Here is a 26298-nt window from a genome sequence, read left to right as displayed (position 1 = left end):
ATACAAAATGTTTTTTAGCTGCTTTATGTTGTATGACTATTTGCACGAACATGTTCACTTTTTATATCTTGCCCAGAGCACTGGTGGGGCATTTAATAGATTAATGAAATCTCCGCCTTTTTAAGAGTTAAGCCGATTTTCAGAATGCAAGTTCATAGAACAAAATAATATTGTAATGGCTTTTTAAGGTTGCTACCTGAATATATGTTTTTAATTTTCCTGATAGGATCTGTCCTAGGACTGACACAATACAAAACAGAAGTGCATGAAAAACGAAAAGCAATACTGATTATTTAATTCGGAGTTGTAGGTGTAAGTTCTTGTTGCACTCGGGGTAGAATTGGGGATCCAAATCCGAGTAATTCCTGCCTATGTCTTCTTTAGATACGGAGTGGGGTTATTGTTTCATTTGCTTTATCTCATAGCTGCTTGTAGCTAATTTACTGAAACGTCATTACATCTATCTTGTTTTTCTCCAAAACATTATTCAAATTACGTTAATTTGCTGTTTATTTTCTTTAACATACCGGTGGATTATATTCTTTTCATCTATTGACATGCTTGTGCAAAAGAGGACAGTTTTTCTCTTTACATTAATATACAATAAGGATTCTCTGTCCTAAAAAAAGACAACACTAAAATCAAAGTCAATTTGAAAGTAAAGAAGGATCAAAATCATTTAAAAATAATCCTAGATAATCAACAGGAATCAAAATTTAATATTAATATTCCTAAAAACTGACATTAATTGGGCTACATATCCTTCTTTTGGAAATCAAAATGTGGATTTCCGATAAGGTTAATAGAAATACAAGGTTATACCATCATGTAATCGGCCTTGCTAGAATTTTCAATTTGATGTATCGTACTGACTGCTGGGCAAGAAAGACAGATTTTGACAAAACATGCAAGCGTTCATACACTATGATGTGAATATTAAAAAGCGTGGTGGAAGTCAAACATCAGTCGTACACGCGTTATAGTATAACCCTGTATTTCTATTAACGTTGGATTAATTTATGCTATATAATAGTTCTTAAAAATTGGGGTGGCCATGGTTACCCTGTTGTGCGTCCCCTAAATAATTTTCTACTGTGTATTATATATTGAATGTTGTTATAGTTATTTTATTGATGAAAATGACATGATTAATAGGCCAAGTCTATTGAAAAAGTACCATGAATTGAGTTAAGATCTTGGCTAACAGATAATTTGTAGAATCCCTCTAATATCATTCATGTCGGGAAAAGAAAAAGACTTGAGAGCATTTTCAATTCAATTTAATGATAAGTTTAGTGAGTGTACTAAAAAATTTCAGAAGCTTAACTGCAAGCTTAGTTTCTCAGCTTTCATTGGAAATAAATTATAGAACATGGACAGAACAAGCAGGACAATCAAGATGGAATAAAATAAAATTATATTGGTGCTTTAGTCTGCTACGACAAGGCCACTTCCGACATCATACGGACCCTTAAGGTCAGTAAGGCGGCTGTAGGTCGAGTCAAAAATTGTTTGGCATTGGGGACGAACTTACAAACAAACCTAAGAGTGGTAGACCAATCAAGTTGAATCCCACTCCCCAAGGAGGTAAGGAAGACCTTTAATTCGAACAGGGTTATGAAGTTCCCAAGTACTCCAAGAAGAAGAAGATTGCCCTTCTCAAAGTTCGGTAAGCCGTAAAAAGCTATTGATATGTCACTCAGGAGGATTGGAAGAGCCCTTCTTTCATAAGAATAGAAAACACTCCGTTAATAGCTTTTGACTTAACCTCACTAAGCATGCGGTTTGTTTGTTTATATTAGTTTATCAACAAAGCGACAGAGAGTGGAGCCGTCTTGCGACAAAATAATACAACTCCCTTAATAATAATATTACTTAATAAAATTATAGAAGTATATTAATCACATAGAGGGCGCTGTGGACACTTTCGGAGCATGTCCTATTTTGTTCTGACATGACTAATAACATTTTTTTTAAAGGATATTATATTATAACATTTTTTCTTTAGAATTTAATTTATGCAAAATCATCAAGTTTTGTCAGTTTAGAATCTTAAAAATGCAAATTTTAGGCAGTAATTTAATACAATAGCAAATGGAAAGCTTTTCATGTCATTTCTCGTTAAATGCTTCAGTGGTGACATGGAAATGAACACCCTTATAATTACATAATTATTTATTAATTATGTAACATTTTTATATGAACAAATATATTTATTTATTTTTCTTAAGCACTCACCAACATTTAAAAAATATTTTTTCTAATTTAAGAACGTAGGCAGTCGTTTATGTAAATATGCAAATAAATCAATCGGGTATCACGAATTGTCATTTTAAAGTAATGTTAAACATTTCCCAGGAATCATTTATCTATTTCTCTCGTTTGTTCCTATATTTTTAGATTCTTTGTTCAGTACTAAATAAACAACATCATTAAAAATGTTTTTTATATATTCAAACATATGGAAATTAAGCTGTCTTTTCAAAGTGTACAAATAAGATAAGATATATTTGGGCGATCAACACAAATGCAAGCTAGAACAAAAAATTTCTTAATTGAGTGTAAATTACATAAGTATCCTTCTACGAATTATAGTTGATTTTTTTAACAAACTATTCTTATTAGCTCTTTGGATGTGTTGCAAATTATACTTAACACTAGGATATGTCTGAAAAAATTACACTTAGAATGACAAAAAAACGTTTTCCACTTTTGAATATTGTGTTTTGATCAATCTAGATTTTAAAGTATTATTTATTTTCATTTTTCTTTAATCTTATATTATAAAAATATTTGACAATTATTATTATAAATACCAATATAAAGAGTTACCTATTTATTAAATGTGAATGTCTGTCTGTCGATGGATTTTCCTGATTTTTTTGCTTCTTATGGCTCCATAAACGGTTCTGGTGACAATTTATTTGGTCTTCAAGGCCATGACGCCCTATAAATAGCATTTTTTAGCACTTCACCTGTACAGCCTGAGGGCCGAGGTGAACTTTAGATATTCTTTGATGCTCAAGGAAGTGGTGGTTGAAGAATTTGACCTACCTCAAGAACCATCAGCACGCAACCCGTGGGCGGGGGTGTATTTTAGCATATTAGCAGCAATTCTTGCTGCTGAGGAATGTCGCGGCTGTGAATTTTAAAACTTCCTTGAGGCCGGAGTACTTCACCAGTACAACCTGAGAGGCGGTGTGAAGTTTGGGATATTAGGATGGTTCCTTGATGCTCGGAGAAGGTACGTCGGAGAAATTTAACTTGCCTCGGGCCCAGCACTTCACCTGCACAATCCGTGGGTGGGGGTATTCTAGCATATTGGAAGGGGTTCTTGGTGCTTAGAAATGCGGTGGCGGTGGAGTTTAAACTATATTTTGTACCAGTACTCAGGCAACGCCGGGCAAACCTACTCTAGTTCTACTGATATTTTAAATAAAAATTATCAATAAATATTCAACAGTTTTTACCTTTACATACAGGCATTTTTGTAATTTTGCAGGAGCCAAAATTCCAGCCGGGCCCCCGAAATTTAAAGTTGCTTTCGAGAATGGTGTACAAAGTGGGAGAGGGAGTCGTGATGGGGGACTAGGGGGGGGGTTGCAGGAAGATGGGAATTGAGGATGGCTTTCAGTCTACACTTACAGGGTACACATGTTTGGTATAAACGGGACCTTAGCTTAAAATGTATTAAATTAGGAGGGCCTTGGCATAGTAAAGTTTGGAAACCCCTAGTAATAATAGTCTCGTAGTACTTAAGGGAAAAATAGGAGTTGGTAGGGTTGACTTATTTGCGTAACTACAAGATCATTTCAGGCCTTTTTTCTGTTTCTTTTTGTAGAAAAAGTTACATAGTACAATAAAAGTAACAGCGTGTTTCATTTACATAAAATAATGTAGATGAAATATTAAAAGGTTATAAATATACCAAAAAAATACAACAGCATGCACTAGAACCGAGACGGATAAGCAATATATTGTGGTCCCAGTTCGACTTTGTTTCTAGCAGTTCAAGAACCGGAACAGCTTGAACTGCTATACCGATAAGAGTACAACCTTACACAGCACACATTATGTTATTATTGTAAATGTCTTCAAACTATTGAATTGGCAGCGGGGTTCCGTTTACCTTGTGAAAAATGAGTATAAGATCAACGATAGATAACATTTATTGTTTAGTAGTAGTATTAAAAACACTCAAACATAATTGATATCCCCCTATTTGTTACATATTGTAAATCATTCATATTACGTACGATAACTATTGAGCAACAATAAGTCATAAGACTTTAATCAACTTTACAAAGTAGGTGAACAGTCTGTGGACAGTTGCAACAGTCTCCTTTTCTCAAACATAAAAAAAAAGCTATATTCGCTAAAATACCATTCAAATGATTGTTAAGATTATCAATACTTTTTGTCAACTTGTCTTCGAGATATTCGATATAAAATGTTTATGTTGTGTAGAAGTGGTCTTTTTGAGGGTCGTTTCTTTTATAATAATAGAGTCAGTTTTTCATTGTTTTTATTTAAAAAAAATTATTTAAAATACAGTATTTTTTAAATTTGCCGCTTCTGTAAGAAAAAAGAAAAGGAAGAAAAAGGTAAAAATAAACACAAAAGCTCGTGGACCAGATTGACGTCAAATGGTCATCCAGTGTTACAAGAGACTGCCAGCAAGCACATGAAGGAATTGCTGAAGGTCTTGCCGTACAGGGCTCAAATGCAGCAAAACTCATTGAGATTCAGAAGAAAGACCAACTTATTTTTCGTTGTGAGATCGAAAGTTGGCTAATAAATGACTAGAGAAGAGTTAATTTCTCTGACAAGTACACCTTTCAAACTGTTTCACGATCCCAATCGTCAAACTAATCGCGTTTGGGGCTGCAAAAAGGAAGGTGTTGTGCCTACTCCGAAAGTGAAGTTTTCCCTGAAAATTCATGCCCGTATTCTCATGAGCTACCGGGCTCTGAGTGAGCTTCATTTTATACCTCAAGGACAAATTCAAGAAGTGTCTCACCAATGCGATGCAAATGAGCTGAGAAAACGGATCGTTTCTGACGCGGAAAATGTTACCAGACATGTCCAGAGCAATTTTCCATCAAAACGAAACTCCTGCTCATAGCTCTCATGTGGCTCAAGTATGGCTTCAGGCTAACTTGGACACATTTTGGACAAAGGGTACATGGCCTAGCGACAGTGTGGACTTGTCTCCGATAGAAAATCTATGGGATATTGTCCAAAATAAGATAAGTTAATTACTACCTGCAACCAATAAGAAACACTCGTCCAAGATGTAAAATTTGCGTGGTCACAAATTTCAGATGATACTTTGGATAATTTAATTGCTTGTATGCCCAAACGCATTAAAGAATGTATAAAACTTAAGTGGGGATATATTGGGAAATGAAATTATGCCACAATGCTAAATTTACTTTCATTTATGTGCGTTTGGAAAAGAGGACATTAATTTCTGGACATACTGTATATTTCCGACCCTGAATATAATATAAAATATTTGATTACATTGGCAACAACAGCAAAAAAAATTGCACGCTAAAAACTGCTTAGTATTCACAGCTCTAGCATCAGAATTATTGATTATTTTGCTATGACTTAATATACTTTTAACAACATTCAAAGCTCATTCTGTGATAAATTGAGATATTGTATCTCTCAGTACAAAATTTCTTTGATTTATAATACTGATCTGTTTAATATAAATTTTGTCATATCTGAATTTACTATAATACATTAAAATTTAATAATTCAACATCATGAAAAGTCTGATTATTTATTCATCAATAATATTATTAAGACTAATTTTTTTAAATAATTCGATTTCTTAAACTGTTCCAACCATCCCTGACTACAAGGACAGTTGAACTTGCAACTAGTTAACAATCAACACCATTTTTTTACATGTATTTTCTACTAAAGTAATCATCCGGTTTTAATAAAACCAATTCCGAATGATAACTGAATCAATTTTTTTTCCATAATTGTCTTTGGCCTCAATAAAGGCCTTGGATATAGGATCAGGTCTTGATGAGAGTCTCCTTTGGAATATTTCGAAATTCCTCCAGGATCCTGGACATGAGTTAGGATTTTGTGTTGCAGAAGGATCTGTTTGTATGTCCCTCAACTCCACCCCACTCAAATAAGTCAATTGGATAGAGGCTGGTGAGGTTTGGAGGCCAAACACTGATTCCAATAAAGTGAAAAACAAAAAAAAACTGACAACCAGGTCAAAGTTTTCTTTGCAGTGTGGCATGGACCAGAGTCTCGTTGCCAGACGAATAGCCCACCAGCTTCCTTCCTGACTCTTCAGACAAAAGATCTATAAGGTTTAAGAAGTTTGCAGTCTCAACATTGTCTCGTGCGGCACGGAGTACAACACGGACACTCTGCCTTTTCCCCGATTGTGGAATAATTACTTCGTTGATTGATGAATTTTTTTTAAATTCAGCCAAACACTTATGTGTAGCTACCAAAACAAAAAAATGTCCTACTTGTGCATTTGCAACTGTCTCAGGTGTTCAAAGTTCGTTGTTGAACAACGACCGTACGCTGTATGGTTTGTAAAAACTTAACGAGTCCATGTAAAAACAACTTAGATTAAAGGAGATAAAAGCAAAAAGTGTTGCACTGTTCCAGTCTCCCCTACTGCCCTTAAAGAAAAAATAGTTTGTTAAATCAAGTGTAAGGCCTACATAGATACAATCTATTCATCTCTGGGGTATCATTACTCATATAAAGATATATTTAATTGCTCCAAAAGCCAAAGAAACATCATCACTCTTGAACACATATGGAGCTACCTTCATAAAATTTATGATAGTTATACATATATTTATTTTTGCTCATTCAAAATCAAAATTTCCTAATAAATAAATTTGATATCTATTGATCTACTAGCGGGAGTACCCAGCATTGCTCAGAGTTATTAGTTAAACTATGACATGAAATCTTTGTTACCCACATTCATTGTGGAATCAATTGGTAAAATTTCCCTTTTCTTAATCTATGAATAATTATGCTAAATTTGTATTTAAAAACTATATTTGCTTTACTGAAAATTCATAAAATAGTTAATATAAAATTCTAAAGAATTATTTAAAATTGGAAACACAGATACTAATGCATTTTTGTTTTGCGTTAAGATAGGTATATATATTAAAGCTTTTTAGTATAAATTCTTGCGTATCCAACGTACAACTAAACACGCTTGTTGTTACATTTTTATGTATAGTGATACAAATTATATGTTTTTTTAGCTAGCCCGTTTTTATGGAATTGGTAATGTAAAGAATGAATTTTCTTTTCCTCAGCTGATGTCATTATAGTTTAACTCCTGAGGAGTGAACTTTCTTTTTCTACAACATTCAATAATATTCAAAACATAATAAAACATTCGTATGTGCTCATAAAAGACGATGAGTAAAACTGAGGATGTCATTTCACAGGACACACAATTTCAACAGCCGTCAACATGCAGTTTTTAACGAAATCCCATCACTATAAGGCTTTGACGCTAATGCAATTGGGGTCTCATTAGTTAACTAGATTCCACCGCAGTATCACTGGCTTTATCGACTTTAATTAGATTGCTGTTTCCTCAGACACATCATCATTTTGTTTATCTATTGTTTCTCAGTTCTTCCTGCAAGCTGATTCACTATCCAGAGTGGCATAATGGCGCCGATTACTTTATTAATTAAACACTGAAACTTGCTACTTACATACCAAGCACACAATTTTTCCATTCACCTCTGTGTCCACTTGTCTCTTTTTTGACAAAGATATTTCGTTGATTATGAGGCTAAAGGAAGAATTAATAATGCATTTGCCACCTAAAGATGCTTAACAGTCTCAAATACTTCTACCTACTGGTATTAGTTCTGGCACAGTGTTACTTTCATGCTGTCTACGAATACTAAAACTATCCGTCCCTAGCGGACAATATAGGAATAACATATTTTGAGGAAAATAACATTGAATTCATTCATTTAGTTTAGTATTGCAGATTCCCGGGCTGAGAATAATGGTTCAAGCTTACACTGGTTACAGGCCTTTTTTGGGCCACATCAGCAAATTGAAGAACACCAGTGCAATGTGTGTTTTGAAGAGCCGCAGAGTGCAGAGCACCTCATCAATAGATATTCCGCTCCCTCAAATGAAGACATCAAACAATGCAAAAAGAAGACGAAGAACTTCGTGTATTAAAATTTATCAAATGTATAATTTTGAAAAAAGTATTGAAAACAACTTTAACATCAAGTAGGTTTAAGGAACTACTGTAGTAGAATATATACCCCTTTGTGTGGTTGTGTTCATTACCTTATGTTTATATTGTTTTATTATAGTTCATGTTTTAGGCTAAACAGCAATAACTTATTTAACTAAATACCTCCCCGGACGTATCAAACTGTAATGTATTCGTGTTTCCTTCCCCTTTGTTCTCTTACTTCTCTTGTTTTCTTGTATGTATATATATGTGTAAAGTACAGTTTTTTACCTCGTTTTAAGTATAAATGGTCATGTATTTTATGTATGTATCAGAGTAGGTTATTGTATTAATAAGAACATAATTGTTCCTATTAGGCAACCTTTGTTTTATTCCTCCACGTCTTTCCTCTCCCCATTTCTCTCGGTCATCCTGGATTCCTTGGTTTTAAATAGTTTGTGTCTCTTCAATCTCGTCAAGACACAACACAAACCTTCAAGAGGGCCGAATCCAGGCCCACCTGACCGTATGTTTGAATTTAAAGCTTTAAAATAGCTCATTATCATCAACAAATCCAGGTTCAGAACAATCATTATGTGAAAAGAAGAATAAAAATCAACAGCTAACAACAAAAGGAGTTCTACTTTTCATCATTGAATATCCTAAGGAAAAAGTACATTTAACATATTATGGGTATGAGTAAAAAGACAAAGTCATCCTTGAATCAGATGACATATTATTTCTTATTTGATTACTTTTCAATTGTTTTTCAAACAGTATAATATATACTTAATTAGTATAGCTGGGCCTAGTCCATGACTACTCTAATAACCCTGAATATAATTCAATGCCCATCATTGTTAATAAACAAGGTCTTGTTTTTTTCTTTGTATGACAGAATTACAATGTGATTGATTGGATATTATCCAATTAGAGTGGGGATACATTACGTTCACAATGACTCTTATTAATCATTTGTAATGGATGTTAATTTTATTTTATAAAAAAAAATATAAGTAAACAATTAACTTAATTATTGAAACATTATTACAGATAAATAATTGTTTTTGTATTAAAATTAATGTAGTATATGCCATGTTGTTACCCTTATGGTATCCCAAAACCTTTAATCTAAAAATAAATAGGAAAAAGGCCAAAAATCATCTCTTAGTCAGCCAAACTAAGTAAATCATACCAACTTCTATTTATCTTTTGAGTTTTCCCGGACTATTATTGTCATATTATTTATCCACAATATTTAAAATGAATTATATATTTCCTAATATTAAAACACCAAAATACATAGGGAACTTTTGTTTAAGCTAGGTAACGACGTGACTTATCGTTAATTTGTTGTTGTTAGATCATACTAAAGATTTTTATCAGTGCCAAAAAGCTTCAATTTAAATACAAAAATACATAATATGCTCAAATCCTCTTATTTAAGGTCCACTCCGTAGCTAGACCTATATCAAGCGTTAATATCTTTGTAAGGACAAAAAGAATGCAGAAGAAGGTAGAAACGATACATATGGTACCACTAAAGTAAGATCCTTGTTGATATCGCATGCATGCTTTATAATTTTAGGTGGAAAAAATGAATTACTGCTATAAAGAGGAGAACTTTTTACATCGAAAATATTATTAGTGTAGGGAACCTATTATAATTATATATCCATTCATATATATTTATTTTATAATGCATTTTTAAATCAATTTACACCAAAGACAGGCGAGAATTCTTACTTCAGAGGGTGAAGTTAACACCAGAACGATCTATTAATACATAAAAAAGAAGAAAGAGCACACGCAAGAACCGTTTTTCCTATTCTAATTTCTGAACTTAGTTTTTCTTTATAAACACTTTTAGCTCTGTCTATATCCAAGGAGGAACACTTCAAAATTTAAGAGGGTCAGAGCCGTGATTGGAATTTTTCTTTGCAGTTGACAAGCTTCAGATGACATTTTTACTATTTATTTTTACCTTTTTTTTATAAAACCTAAAATTTGAGTAAAAGTTTGGGAGAAAAATAACATTGCTCTCATGACATTTTATTTCATAAGCTGACAACAGCTAAAAAAAGTAAGGAAATACACACAAATCCCACTCTCTATATAGCAAAAGCATAGCCAGGAATGACTCTGATGTCGATCCTCAATTCTACTATGAATTCAACAAGGGCTTACACTTATAGCTCTGCCACAAATCCTCAGTGTTACACTTCTTGGATTACTTCATAATTATAAGAGTCTGATCAACAAGTAATTCAATTCACTAATTTATTTTCAGTATGTAAAAAAATAAAAGCTGAACATTAACATTGTATTCTCCGACAATCTGAAGCATATTTAGGAGAAGAGCAGCTTAGCTCCCATGACGTTTCATTAGACCAGTTATAAGAGGAAGGATATAAACAGGAGTCCCATTGCATATCTTGCAATAAGATAGGCAGGAATTACTCCTGATGTTAATCCTCAGCTCTACTGTGAGTCCAACTTATAACTCTCTAACGAATCCTCAGTGTTACTCTCCGTCTTTCATGATCACAAGCAAAATAAATTACTTTATATTTAGGTGTTCTCTCTTTAAGAATTAAAAAAATAAGACAACAGCTTTAGAAAATAAAAATTAATTTTCAGATTGCCAACCAGGAAAAATTTTACACGCATTAATTTCATATTTTATACAACTCTACATATGAAGTATTAACTTTATAGTGTACAAGTATTATTTAATTATTTATATCTATAATATAGTTATAAAAAACAAATTGCTATCTCCTTATGATACATTGATGTGTCCTTCAGGCAGTCGTTCATGGCTCCATTTTTTCAATGTTCATCCTTTCCCAAGGGGAAGGGTTTATGAATGTATACTAATGAAAATTGTGTGTATTTGAGCATGTTAAAAAACACAAAAATCAACATGGTAACCCTGACAATTTGAAGAATGTTTTGGAGGAGAGCAGCTTAGCTGTCATGACTTTACATTAGACTATCTACAATCAACTGTGACAAGGGAGGAGGGGGAGGGACATTGGCGAGAATGACTGCAATATTGATTCTCAATTCTACTCTGAGTCCAACAAGGACTTACAATTATAACTCTGCGATAAACACTCCAGGTTACTTTTACAAGATTTTAAGAGCACACACGTTCAATAAGATTTTGAGTATAGTTGATTGTAGTAGGAAAGGAAGTTAACTACTCAGAGGTTAGATAATAATAAAATCAGCTGAGAAAAGAAAAAATCATTCTTCAGATTACAGAGTCCCAAAAAACTGGGATACTAAAAAATATAGCCGAGTTACTTAACTAGTTAATACGAGAATAAGATATTTCGTCTCAATATAAATACTTATATATATTTACACGGTTTTCTAATAAAATTTAAGCAATATTTTATTTACATATTTTTTGGATATTTAGTGAAGGAATATTAATTTAGAAATGTTTTTAAAAAACCTTATTTTTACAATGCGAAATACTCAAAAAAGTAATAGGGAACTTTTTTTAACTGGGACACATTCCATTATTTATAAGGAACTCCGGATTAAAAGTTTATAATATAGGTACTGTATTTTCTTTGTATTCCAGATAATTTCCAAGGACTGCATAAAAAAACTTTGGGGCCACATTCTTCTCACAGTTTAACCATGTCTTACTTGAAACATACTAGGTAAATCCCAATTTATTTATCTTATGACTCCTTGTCTATAATATCATTTTACATAATTTTTACGTGAGTTAAAAATTTTGAATGTAATTTATTGGGGGAAAAAAAAATTGAAATATTTTAATTTGTCATCTCAATGGGACAATTTTGGAACATCTTAAAAAATATGTGATTCAATAAATAAAGATTAAAATAAATAATACTTCCCAATTTCTACTTACAAAGATCTAAAACAAAATTAAAATTCTGACTACATATGCCCAATAAGTTAAGAATTTGCAAATCTTTAAAGGTCAGTACAGTTAAACCTCTATTTAACAGAACCAGCCTGCAACAGATTTCGGATGCAACAGTCAAAATTATCTACACCAAATTTAGTACCTTTCGCAGGGAAGGAGGTTTGCTGATAGCACTCCATTCGAACCTTATAGGCTTAAATTAAATGAATTAATTAAGAAAGAAGACTTGCATTTAAATCTAGTTTATAATGCTTACGAAACAACTTTTTTTTATGTCGCTGCCGAGAATATGCTAGAACATTTTGGAACGATGAAAAAATAACTGGTAAGAAAATAATTAAGAATACATTATCAGCATTATTTGGAGCAAATTCAACTGGAACACTCCGCTTCGCTGTAACGAACTATTGGTTTTAACCATGAATTACTATAGTAATTCATGCTTTAACAGACACCCTCTTCCTCTATTAGTCCGTTATAACGAGGTGTAACTGTATACTGAAACCTCATTAAACGTTCCTTTACAACTTGTCTTATATTTACTTATTTTCGATTATGAGGCAGTATCATTAAAAAGGCTTCAAATATATTTTTTTAGATTGAAATTTGTTGCACGACGCGTATAAAATACTTTTTGAAGATAATAATAAATATTCAACGTGTCAAATAGAAGCACTTTTTTTGAAATAAATCGAAAATCATTTTTTTTTTTTTAGCGATAATAATATGTAAAGCTCACATTTACGACATTTTTTCTTCTTAAAAAAAAAAAAGAAAAGTAAGGAAATAGTCTTGTAAAAATTGCGAATTTTCAAGTTATGAACCCACATTTAGGTTATCTGAACTTTGTTATTGTAATTAAAAAACCATTTTTTTTAACAGTTATATTTTATGTGTCGATAATACAACATAATGTTACATGTGAACGTAAATTGTAGCTATCTTGAATTAGAGTACCATCAAATAAATTAATTTACTCACAAACTTGTATTGTAATATATATTAATAATTTTTATAATTAATTAAAGTTTGTTTTAAATTTATCATAATTTGTTCATAAATTTTGCTATATTATATGGACAAATGAAGTTATTTGAAAGATTTTCTTCCGTTAATTTTTGCCTTTGATCCGTATTGGTTGTTTTAAACATACATTAAGACCGTTCAACGTCCACATTAGTAGTTACAGCAAATTTGAAGTTGGCGAGATCTTCAGGAGTCTTGTTAGATGGAGGGATCTCATCATCACCACCTCAGGTTATACGTCCAGCCTTTTGCATAAAGGAAAGATCAGTATTTCTCAATTTGGCACAAAAGAATTTCTCCTTTGTTGCAAGATTCAAGCGAGATTATTCAAGAACCAAATTTCTCCTCTTCTAATTGGTTGCAGTCGGAATCTGGCTCGCTCACCTATTCGATCATGTAATCATAACCCTGATTACATCATGTACATATTTTTAATTCCAAAAAGAGAACCTAATGAAGAAGGTGTTTTGAAGGTGAAATTCCCTTGAAAATATTATCAATGAATCATCAAAAGCTGTTGTGTATTTTAAATAGAGCCCAAATTTTCTATACTTTTTTCATACCCATTTAGAAAAATGAGCAATTTTCATCCAAAACAAGCAGCTTTTCCAAAAAAAAAAAAAAAAGGTCAAAGTGAGCAATTTTTTGAGTGATTGAGCGATCTCTGACAAATCCTAAGTCTGATTATAAGTTAAAGGAACTCAAGGTCTAGACCAACGGTAGAGTAAAGTTTGGAGCAAGATTCTTAAATATTGGTTTAGATTTACATATTAGACAAGAATAAAACTCATGATATAAGTTAGAGATTAATACAATTAAACATATATTACATTATATTTTTGTAATTTAAAATATTAAGAATAAGAATTTACATAATATAATTATACTATAACGATAAGAAAAATTATTGATCAACCCACTGAATTAAGATACTCTCAGATGGGATAAAGGAAAATAAAACAAGAAGATTAATTATTAATATAATATTAATTTAAAATATTAAAAACATTAATTTAAAATATTAAAAACATTAATTTAATTTACAAAAATGAAATAAACTAAGTCTTTGGTCTATTAAAAGAAGCGTTTATTAATGACTTTGTTGAAACTAGGGATTTTATCTGATAGAATAAGCATTTTCAAACATGTCTAGTAACTTTTTGACGTCTTTAATTTGTTCTGCTAGGTGATAGGCGGGAGCCATGGCCTTATTGAGCTCTTCCGCTTTGGCCATTAATTGATACATGGATTTAATGTTGCCATCCACTTCATCACATGTTTTACAAACGGCATCTCTATAGATCTCAATTGAATTAACAGTGAGGCCCGAGGCATGATGTAGTACATCTGACAAGCTCTCTATCAAATTATCAACAGATGATGCTAAATGTCTTGAGTGCCGCTCCATGTCAGCTAGAGCCTCTGGATCCAGTCGAGGAGAGGGCTCAAGGAATGCATCAGGGGTGGAGGGAGTCGTGTTGTCCCATTGATATTTAAGGGAGTCTTCCACGAGTTTGGTTGTCAGATACTCTGTGGTTTTAACTGTATTGCCATCCGTACAGAAATGGAGCAAGCCCCTATCTGGGGAGTTGTAGTAGCAATCACCCCCGCCGCCTCCTCCTCCTTGATGAGAAGGGGAAGACATTTGAGAGGAGTCAAAGATCTCATGATAGGACCCGGACATTTGGGAAGCAATTCCGACCCCGTCTCTGGCAGGACCCTCGGAACTGCACGACGAAGTAGAAGAATTGGGAATCTCGTGAGAAGGAGGAGAGGGAGTCCCTACTTTTGAATGTTCACTCATAACTATTGAATAATAATTAGTAATTAAGTAGTCAAGGCTTCATTTGACTCTCGAGGGAGAAAAATGAAAATTCATTTCTCATTTTATGATTTATTTATTTATTATGAATGAGATTGGAAACGTCAACTTCGAATGACGTCACATCTCTCTCTTTCTTTCTTGAAACTTTATTAATTGAATTGAGACTCAAGATCTGAATGTAGCCCCACTCTCAGCTCATAAAAAGCCTGCTGCTATATTTCGCAAGGGTTTGGTAGTGTAACCATGATGTTTTTAACTGAAAGGCTCTTCTTGGCAGGTGAGAAGGAATTAAGGTAAAAATGTTTAGACGTGGCTGAAAAGTGACGTCACATGGGCTCTTATGACTCGTGCACTTTTTTACTTCGTGCGTACGTATTACAAAAAAATATATAAAAGAAATTTGTAAAAAGTGAAAATGCAATTTTGACTTCCTCTTTTGTCCGTCTACTAAATAAATTTGAATATGGTTCTACGACGTGTTGTGTTGGGCGATGAAGGGTTACGAGATAGCATTCGTGGTTTGAATCCTTCTTGGGGTTTTTTGATAGGCTATGAGTGGGGCGATTATTTGGGGTTTCTTGCGGAGACGCCAGAGCTCCCTGAGGAAGAAGATGATCCCATGGCATGGAGTCTAGAACATGCTAAACAAGTCCTTCCTCTCTTACCTGGAGGCTTTACTATCAAAGGTGTGTATCATGCTCACAATGACGCCAATGGATCCAATGCCTATCCTAGAGCCCATCAAACACTCAAAGAGCTTTCTTCCATTATGAGCGAGACGGAGCATGAGCAGAAAGACTATCTCTATCTGGATGTGGACACAAATGATCCTGACTCGTCCAAACTCTGCTCTGTTGAGCTAACGCTTTCCAAAGTAGGTCCAAATAATACTTCTAAGAAGTTTGTGGATCTTCAGTATCAGGAACTGATTCCCTGGACCCGAGTTAAAGGCAATTTCCTCTTGGACTTCAATTCTTTCCGAACGTCTCATGCCACTGATGAAACGGCTGACTTTACCAAACATATGAAAAAGGTTCTCAATAGTTTGAGCGAGATTCTTAAATCCAAAGCCATCATCACATTCAATCATGAATTCAAATCACAGGATGAGGAAATTGATGACAACACTGGAAACAATAATCATAATTCCTCTGGAGAATGCCAAGTTCTTGAAGCACAGATCATATTAGAAAGTGATGCTCTGATTAAATCAGATGATGAAACAATGATCAATTCTACATCTAAGCTTAAATTGGGTGGAAAAGTTTCCATTTGTGCCTTCCTCAGGCCTGGTGCTACAATAAGGGAAGCGTGTGAAGCTGTTATCCAAGATATAAATAGATCCTTGAATATTCGTTTCCAAATTCATAGTGATACATTAGAAGTAGATGACAAAAATATTTCTACAGAACTTGAGGTAAATAATTAATTATTCAATAGTTCTACTACTAATCATTTTTTCTACTTTCGAATATTCTTTAGGGCCCCATTATATATGAGCCTCCAAGACGTGTATTGGTTCCTGTTCCGTCTACTAATAATATTTTTATATCAGACTATTTGTTTTCTGGTGAAACTAGCTACGATTCTACAGTTTCAGTGAAGGAATTATTTGGATTTACTCCCATTCCAGATGAGATCGATGATGAAGTTGAATTGATCATTAGTCCAACTGAAATTAAAGTATGTAAATATAATTTAAAAAGGGTTATGTACAAAGTATGCCCATTATCTTACCAAATGGGGGGGGCAAAAACTCTTTATATTATTTTTTTTACATGGCCTTTAATCTCTAACATGATGTAAGCACTAATACTGTATTCTTTTAATGTATATAGAGTGCTGAGGATGATGAAGGTGAAGTTGTTAATGGTATTGGAAATAGTGCGAGTCCAATTATGTTCCACAAACATACAAAAAGCTCTTATAATTTCTATGCGATGGCTTTTGGGATTGTGTTACTCTCTGTTTTCCTCTACTTTTTTCGTCAAGAAACGAAAAAGTGAATGGAATTACGCTTAAAGTTATTACTGTGTAAAATTTATATCTACTTTTTAAATTTTTTTTATCTGAATTTATGCACTTTCAATCATTCTTAGAATTTTGTTGTGCAAAGTGTAAAATTAATTGTATTGCTTCATACATTATCTATAATCATTTTACTCCCTTCAAAATTCAAGTAAGTGATCATATACTCAATTAATTGTAGGAAAGTAAAAAAAATGATTTAAGATTTTCGGCAATATTTAATTACTGATAATCACTAATGCATTTATAAATGCCACCTATTTTATACATGAACAATATTGGTAAAATTATTATGAACTTTTAATAACCGTGATACATTTATAAAATTCATTGTGTTTAATTGCATTTTGACTCTATTTTTACTGTTATTTTAATGTTTAATTTAAAGAATTTAAAAGTAAAACATATTATTTTTTTGTACTCCATATTTTTCTATGGTAAATAAAAGTGCTTATAATGGATTTGACTTATTTTGGTACCTACCATGTACCTATGTCGGCAGCTCTTCATACGTTTTGGATCAGTATTTCAACGTTGTGGTATTTTGGATTTAAATACACAACAGCTAGCATTTATTTATGTAAAGGCTTTTGTGGTTACTAGCAAAAAAGAGAGTTAGTTGGAAAATACCCCTATAAAAATATTACAAGTTAAAACAAATATAAAATATAGTTAGTGTACTTTTTATTTTAAATATCTTTTTTCCATTTAAAAAAAAATTATAATATATACATGGTATATAATGTATGAAAGTTTTATCCTCATTGATTAACCTGAACAAATTTTAGCTTAAATAAATCATATTTGGAGGTCGTTCCGAGAAACTAGTTACCTTCTACACCTAACATTCAGGAAATTGAAAAAAAGAAAAATACCCAAAATATTATATTCCAAATAAGACCCTTCATTTTATTTAATTTTTGTATAATTAGACACCTATTGTAGGAACTGTAAATAACTAGATAACTTGAAAATAATCTTTCGAATGCTAAAATATAGTTATTTCATTTCAAAACTTGGCTCTGCATTAAAATAATACTCTAAAAACATTATATATATAAAAGAGACTTTAATAGCCAAACCTATTGAAAATTTTAATGGTCGTTTTCGAGTTCTATGGCTTTAATAGCAATAGTAAAAGTGTGTTTTAGTTGGCGGGCAAAAATGCTATTTCATAGTTTTATGCGTTTTTAACAGTGACCTTGATCTCTTAAAATTTACATATATAACCTTTCGATTAAGTTGTACCAAAATCTGTCGTCGGCAACTTTACTATAATCCTGCTTACAGACAAACAAACGAAATTAATAATGGTCTGTTAAACGTTAGATACTCAAGAATATGGAGTTTTTGATGCACAAAAATGGCAAATACGGGAGCCTCTATCAATCAAAACCTGACAGGACCTCGAAATTTAAACACTGGTAGGGAGTTAAATTTCCATCGAAAAATTCAAATTAGTCAGTGGCATCATTGTTTGTGATATAAACTTGGCTATAAGCTTGTATTCATCACATTTCATAATGTTTTCAGACAAAATTATCGTTTAAAATCCTATTGAGTTTTCCCGTGATACTAGCGCTGTGCATGTGCACACAAGTGGTGGCGGACGTTAAACTTTCCTATTCATAATAATTAATAAAATAGTTTATATATGTTAAACTTAGACATAAGTGCTAAAATATTGTCTAAATGAAGTCCTTTGATGTCTGTGTTTGCAACTTTGAATTTTTTTTTTTTTAATTTTTTTGTCAAATAATTATCTTTTTCAAATACATGCTTAAATTTTAACTTGGGCAATGTTATTCATATTTTGTCAGTCTTAAGACCGGTACTTATTGGTATTTTATGGTAACTATAGCAGCTTAAATGACGTAGTTACTAACTTCGTCTTTGAACGAACATTGTTATTAGAACGTATAATACGTTATTCTAAATATTAATCGTTATATATATATTGTTTTGTTTTTTTGAGGGGGGGGGAGCTTAGTTCTTGGAATTTTTACGGAAAAAATTGCAAATATTAAATTTTTTCCGAATTTTTTTTAAAATTCGCTGTTTCTTAGAAAAAATTTAATTATAAGAATAAAAACTTCAAAAACTAAATTTGAAATGTTAAGTGTATGGTAAAACAATTTAAAAAATCAGCGTTTACAGTAAAAATTTAAATATTAAGTTTTAAATATTAAATTTTTTTTCAAAATCCACAGCTATTCCTAAAAAATTTAATTTTTCGGGTAAAAATTTCAAAAATCAAATTTAAAATATTAGATTAATTGAAAAAAAATATTAAGAATCCACAGCTGCTCACAGTTTATAAAATTTTTGGAAAAAAATTTCTAAAATTAAATTTTCTAGTAAAAAGCAAAAGAAAAACAAAAAAAACATGGCGTCCAACTCCTGCGTACACCTCTGAATATTCGTCAATCTTAGCTAGGAAGGACGGAAATAAAGATAGATAGGATCGAAGGACCTACTACTAATCTGTCCTTTTGATCGTAGAATTGTAAAAAAGATCTGATCGATAAATAAAAAAAGACTGAAGAGGGAAGGGAAGGGAGACTGATTAGGAAATCAGTCCTAGAACCTATCCAACACTAGTTTGCCCTGTTTTTCTTTATATAACACCCTATTGTACAGATTTTATTCTTCATATGATATATTTTCTTATATCTGTAAGCACTCATAATTTTCACATATGCTATAAATTATATTGTGTCTTCCCTAAAGATTTCCTCATTAGTTTTCTTTCCCATTTTCACCCTATTTAAGAAGGATTTTTTTCTTCTTAGAAATGACTCAAAACTTTCATTCATTGTAATTACCCCACTATTTATCTCTGTATGATATTATGTTTTACCTTAAAATATTTATCTCCCAATTCCATGGAATCACGGAATGCATTTTTGAAATATTTCTCATTTTAAAAACGGATTAAGAGTAGTAGTACTTTTCAACTACCCCATGAAAGAAAGACAGTATATGAACAGAGTGGGGATCCAAAACTTGCAGTAGTATGACTGAATAACGAAAAACCTGACTTTTATGGTAACTAGAAAAGACAACTCAAAACCAATTTGTGATATGATTATATACCGTTTATTTAGCTATGCTTTTTATTCAATATGTCTTCCTTCACAAGTAATAACAACCTCGAAATTGGCAGCTCTTGACGATGATGGCCCTGCTTATGTAGGGCAAAAATTCAAATTTGGGTGAGAAGTGAAGCAGATATTCTTCTCCAAGACTTCCTAAACTGCAAAAGTCCAGGGGTTAGAGGTTGGAGCTGAACGAGGGCCTCATGGAGACTGCCCAGAAATCAGCCGTATTGGTACTGTATCAGTTTTGGTTATTTTTGGCTTGATGGGGTTGAAATTGACTTTTTAATGAATGTTTTAATCAGTCTGGATGAAAATGCCTAGAGTCTTTGCAGCCTTCATAGCACTGACCCTGACGTTGAGGAGGTTGCACATGCATTGCTCTTTTGTTGTTCCTCCAACATTTTTTCTATGTTTAAACGGAAGTCAACATAAAAACCTTTTTCTATTTTAATAGTGTCTTATTTGGGTGTAAATTTAAGTTATTACATTCTATCCCACGCGGCAATTTTGATAAAACTTTTTTTGAATGACCTTTTTTAAGAAAAGACTAACTCCCAAATTTGACAACAAAGTTTTAGTCAGAGGATGTAGTGTATCGCCGTGTAGTCACTTTTCTGGTCAGGAACGGAACCTAATGTAATTGCCACTAGTGCCCCGGTGAAACCGACCCTTGCAATGTTCTTTTTAGTTATAGTTATATTATCAGGGGTGTCTGCAGGATTATAATTTGGGAAATGCTTCGCTTTTGGAATTTATTTTGGAGTCCAGAATTAACATTTTTTTAGGAAATTTTTTTTTCCAAAAATAACAATTTTTTTGAAAAAAAATTAAAGAAATTGATTTTTTTGGAATAAAATTTCAAATAATAAAATTTTAAAAAAAAAAATCAAAAATCCATAGCTATTCACAAGAAATTATTTTTTTCGATTTTTTTTTTTTGAAAATCCAGTTATTCTCAAAAAATTAAACTTTTTGGATAAGAAATTCAAAAATCTAGAGCTACTGCGAAAAAACTAAATTTTTTGGAAAAACATTTATAAAATTAAATTTTAAATATAAAATTGTTTTTGAAAAAAAAATCAATAATTAAATTTTTCGGAGAAATATCTCAAAAATCTATAGCTTTTTATCGACATTTTAATTTAATTAAAATATTAAATTTTTTAGTTGAAACAAAAAATTCCTTAATTAGGGGGGTCTACAGCTCATTCAGCCCTCCTCCTGCGGATGCCCCTGATTATACAAGTTATAACTTGTACACAACATAGTTTAAAAGTGACAATTTAACAAACGTTTTACATTAAATTTAATGATTCAAACTGTGTTTCTTTCTCTCTCTTTCTCATGTCATTTCCATATGTGAAGACTTTTTTTTTGTGTGTCTGCTGTTTTAATGAGAAAATTGCCCCTCTTTAAAAAGAACAAAAATAGGAGGTTTATTTATAGTAAGACAAACAATGAAATTATGCTATATACATATCTCCCGGGATATTGTTTTCACGGAATTTATTGGGGTTTTACTCCTATGGAGAATATGAAGTTTCCCCTACATTTAAATATTTTATACTGAGTTCACCTTTAGCACGTGGGGTTGATTAATAAGTAGATGACATAGGAGGGCCGGGGCAGCTGGTCGCGTCTTGACTCTCCAAATGTGTTATATGTATTGGTCATTTATAATTAATATGTAAATTCATACAATTTTGGTACACTTAGAACAAATTTCTAACTCCGTCTCTGGTTCGGATATGCATTTGCCAATATCCACAGGGGCGTCCGTAGGAATATATTTTTTCTGGGGAGGGGCTTGGTTTTTGGACTTTTTTTGTCAAAAAATATCCAAAATTAATTTTTTTTGAAAAGTTTCAAAAATCCACAGCTCTTCATAAAAAATTTAATTTTTTGGAAAAAAATTTCGATTATTAAATTTTGTAGAAAAAAAATTAAAAAATGCACAGTTATTCTCAAAAATTTAAATTTTTCGGAAAAAAAATCGTAGAATCAATTTCAAATATAAAATTTTTGAAAAAAATTTCAAATATGAAATTTTTTGCAAAAAAATTACAAAAATTCATACCTATAAAAAATATCAAATATTAAATTTTCTAGCAGAAAGGAGAAATTCCTTATTTTTTTAGGTTGATACAGCCCCTCCAGTCCACCCCCTGCGGACGCCCCCGATCTATTTCTCCCAAAATTAGACATTTCTTCTTCATTTATTATTTCTGTTTTTAATCCAGGTCGGTCCTGCTTACGGTATAAAAAAATGTGGAAGCTGTGGGTACAAAAAAACCAATGATAAAAATGAAAAAGATAAAAATTGAGAATACCCCCAAGCCTTGCCGAACGGCCTCCTGCTTTAACCCTGTCACCACACTAAGTGTTCATATCTATTTCTCAAATTTAGAATTGTTTCAAAATATGTAACTTCTGTACTAAGCAGCAACTTTTTTTATTTTCTCTTGTCTTACCACTTAATGTAGGTTTGACTTTATATATGGGTAAGGCTAGTTTAAAATCTATTCTTTTTTCACAAAAAATAAAAAGAAATACTTAAATTTTAGTCCATATACTAATTGGATCTTGCTATTTCATTACGATCCTGTAATTTAAAAAAAAAAATTCCAGGATCATATACAAAGACAATTTCCCGGGAGATGAGAAACCCGAACGTGCATAACAATAGTATTCACTCAAAAGCAAACCTAATAAGGAATCTAAGTTTTCTCATTCCTTTCATTTTAATGACGTTATTTTGTTGTTTCTTTTTCTATACTTATAATGTATATTAGTGTTGGATTCGAATTACAACTATCAAGTTCGATTAACAAAACATTGAGTGAGTCGAGTTTGAGTAGAGGCATTAGTTTAAAGAAAATACTTTTTCACTTTTTTTTTCAAGTTCAACAATGAGTGTTGTTTGCTTCGCTTAGTTAGCAAATTAAAACCACAAAGAGTGGCACCGTTATACGGCAAAATAATACAATTCAAATAATGATCATATTATTTAATACAAAATATAGGGAGTCACACAAAGAGAAGAGGGTCTGAAAAATGTATGTTACGTCTCCAATCTAGAGACTGTTATACCACGCTGTCAGGGGCGTACGTAGGATTATATTAAGGGGGCTTGGGTTTTGGAATTTTTTTGAAAAAAAAAAAAAAAAAAAAGTTTTTTGAAAAAAAATTTCCAACATTAAATTTTTTCGAATAAAATTTCCAAAATCCCCAGCTATTGACAAAATATTAAACTTTTTGGAAAAAAATTCAAAAAGCTATTATCAAAAAATTAAATATTTTGGAAAAAAATTTCAAATAATAATTTTTTTAAATTTTTTTTTCAAAAATTTCATAGCTATTCAAAAAAGTTAAATTTTTTGGAAAAAAATTAGAAAAATCATTTTAGAGTTCTTCATAAAAAGCAAAAGTTTCTGAATTTGGGTGGGGGGTTACAGCCCCTCGAGCCCAATACCTGCAGAGGCCCCTGCTTTTGAATAATATTTTTTTTTAAGTTTGCTCATGTCCTATTAAGTTATTTTGTAGGTAAGGAGTGAAATTATTTATTTGCAATATAGAAAATTAACCCAAAAAGTTATATGACCTATACAATTATAGTAACCCATAAATCAAATTAATTTCGATTCTCATATTATTAACAATTCAGGGGCCATCTCAACACTTTTTAAAATATTTGAAGTTTTCATAAATTGAGTTTAGTCGAGTTTTTCAAATGATATTTGAGGAGAAATGTAGTGATTTTTTTGGAAAAAACTAAACTTAAGTAAAGTCGAAATTTTTCGAGTTCAAGGAATACTCGAATCCAACACCATTTTGTATATAGTATGTAGTAAATATATTTTAATTCATGACCTCATATATATAAATAATAGTGAATAAATACTTTTAGTTTGTTTTCTTTAAAAAAATAGACGTAATCCTAATTTGAATGTAAAAGTAATCACTAAGGGATGATCCCTTTTATCATCTAACAAGACTTTAAATTGGCATTTAAGCATATGTACTTTATTATAACTGACATATATAGGCGCTAGCACGGAGTTACCTCAATAACACAACAAAATTACACGGTATTTTGTTGTCAACTATCGTTGTGTCTGCTTCTTTTCACATAGTCAGTGTTCTGAATGTTGATTGGTGGAATAAGAAATAGCTCTTTTTCAGCTTCCAAACAATTATTGAATAATAATTCAATAGTTGTGAAGAATTGAGCAAATGTTACCAACCGAGTTTAAATTCGAGTTCAACCAATCAACGTTCGTAACCTTAAACAGAGGCTAGATAAGTAGAAAATCAACAGCTGAAAAAAATAAATGTATTGGAGTTGTTGATGTTTCTCTAGCTATGCGGCTCCGAAGTGAGTCTTGTCATGGACTCGAAAGTTATTTTATAATTAACTCAAATGAACCAAAAAACTATGGAGTAGGGACCTTATATTATAATTATCGAATAATTACGAATGGATACACAAAACAAAAATATACAGTATATTTTGTGATCAGCTGTTGATGCTTCTGCTTCTTTTCCTTTAATCAGAAATGTTCTGAACGTTGACTGGTTGAATTAGCTCATGTTAAGCTATGAAAACTTCTCTATAGTTATTTAATAATAATTCCGTAGTTGAAGGGAAGAATGGACTAACTACCAACTGATTTTTGACTTTTTTCTTGATTATTTTCGTATAAAAGGTTGCGTGATACAATAAAGATAGGAATGTGTGATAAAGAGGAAATAAACGTAAAAGTCGTCTTCCAATAACAAAATAAAGTGGATATTTAGATGTTAGTAAGTGTTAACTAGTCATTTGAGTTGATTTTTAAGTCAGCAGAGGGAGCCACTTTAGGGTATATATAGGGCCTGCAGAATTATATCTTGAAAGGGGTTTGGTTTTTCATCTTTTTTTTTGCAATATATCAAGATATACCTTTATAATATAAAATATTAAATTTTTTCAAGAATCCCTAACTGTTCACAAAAAATAAAATTTTCTTGAAAAAAATTGCAAAAATCTATAGCAATCCTCAGAAAAATTAAATTTTGTGAATAAAAAAATGCCAAAATGCACAGTTGTTCACAAGAAATAAAATATTTTGGAAAAAAATTAAAAAATCTACAGTTGTTAACAAAAAAATAAAATTTTTTGGAAAAAAAAATAAAATATTACATTTTCTATATTTTTCAAATTTTTAATTTTTTTAATATTAATTTTTTTGTTTTTTTTTGAGAAAAATATCAAAATCTATAGCTATTCAAAGAAATTTAACTTTTTTGGAAAAAAATCTAATAATCAAGTTCAATTTCAAATATTACATTTTCTAATAAAAAAATGGGGAAAAATCCTTAATTAGGGAGGGCTACAGCCCGATCAGCCCACCCCCTACGGACGCCCCTGGTATACATAGTTCTAAAGAGAGAAATACAATTATTCATAGTTTTACTACTGTCATACAACTAACTAATGGAATAGGACTCGAATATGGTTACCGTTTGTAAATCTATTTTTAACCCACGTTGTCATGGAGGAATCTATTACTGCATTTTCTTCTAACTGTCGTTCCGTGTACATATTATTATAATACGTTTTTGAAAAGAAATGGAAAAATAAATATTGAGTGAGTGGCCATATCGTATTATTTATTGTAATGAGTTGAGTGATTTTCAAATTGATGTTGATATTTATTTAACTTCCTTTCATTTTTGAAAAATATTTATTTTCTTCTCTTTAAAGTGTCAAAGCAAGCTTTCACACCTAGGTAAAGGTAATGTAAATGCATAAAGAAAGTAGAAACTCACCTAGTTATAGGAAGTACTGTACTTACACACATTGAAAGTTCAACAAACTTCCATTTACAAACTGCAACAGCATCCACAACAATATAGGATGATAACCGTTGGAAATTTAATTTACTTTGAATGGAATTTGCTGTTATGCAGTTCTTAATTGTTAATTGACGTCAAGTGCATTGGGCTTTCTTTGCTGTGGGTGTCCCCGCCCCACTCACGCGCCCACTTACATACACACGCAAAACTGTCTAAATATTTTATATATTTTTTGTCAGTTACAAGCTTACATATGTAAGTATTTGCAAATGAAAGGAATTTAACCTCTGATATTGATAATAATGCTACTTCATTCCATGGGCGGGTAAAATGAGTA

The 26298-nt window shown here is 31.6% G+C and overlaps 2 protein-coding genes and 1 long non-coding RNA gene across 3 annotated transcripts; 1 reads left to right on the top strand and 2 right to left on the bottom strand.

Annotated features, from left to right (window-relative positions):
* Positions 1-13964: 13964 nt before the first annotated feature.
* On the bottom strand, positions 13965-15100 carry BORCS6 (BLOC-1 related complex subunit 6). Its single transcript, XM_040709255.2, has one exon. It carries the CDS (start codon positions 14971-14973, stop codon positions 14287-14289), a length of 687 nt encoding a protein of 228 aa, XP_040565189.1. The 5' UTR covers positions 14974-15100; the 3' UTR covers positions 13965-14286.
* Positions 15101-15457: 357 nt separating this feature from the next.
* LOC121115092 (protein odr-4 homolog) lies at positions 15458-17483 on the top strand. Its single transcript, XM_040709254.2, has 3 exons — positions 15458-16411; positions 16477-16677; positions 16833-17483. Exons 1-3 carry the CDS (start codon positions 15458-15460, stop codon positions 16998-17000), a joined length of 1323 nt encoding a protein of 440 aa, XP_040565188.1. The 3' UTR covers positions 17001-17483.
* On the bottom strand, positions 17251-26212 carry LOC121115094 (uncharacterized). The gene is made up of 2 exons (XR_005863412.2): positions 25935-26212; positions 17251-17654 (listed from the first exon to the last, which is right to left on the bottom strand). It is a non-coding gene; the product is annotated as an uncharacterized lncRNA (long non-coding RNA).
* Between the last annotated feature and the right edge of the window lie 86 nt (positions 26213-26298).

This window comes from Lepeophtheirus salmonis, chromosome 3, assembly GCF_016086655.4.
Source record: "Lepeophtheirus salmonis chromosome 3, UVic_Lsal_1.4, whole genome shotgun sequence".
NCBI classification, from domain to species: Eukaryota; Metazoa; Arthropoda; class Copepoda; order Siphonostomatoida; family Caligidae; genus Lepeophtheirus; species Lepeophtheirus salmonis.
This window is presented reverse-complemented; position numbering and strand designations above follow the sequence as displayed.

Bases quoted from the DNA above. Each gene is read 5' to 3' on its own strand.
- BORCS6 (XM_040709255.2), bottom strand. From the start codon at position 14,973: ATGAGTGAACATTCAAAAGTAGGGACTCCCTCTCCTCCTTCTCACGAG.
- LOC121115092 (XM_040709254.2), top strand. From the start codon at position 15,458: ATGGTTCTACGACGTGTTGTGTTGGGCGATGAAGGGTTACGAGATAGC. The intron at 16,412-16,476 runs GTAAATAATTAA...AATATTCTTTAG, and splicing joins ATATTTCTACAGAACTTGAG to GGCCCCATTATATATGAGCC. The intron at 16,678-16,832 runs GTATGTAAATAT...TAATGTATATAG, and splicing joins TTAGTCCAACTGAAATTAAA to AGTGCTGAGGATGATGAAGG.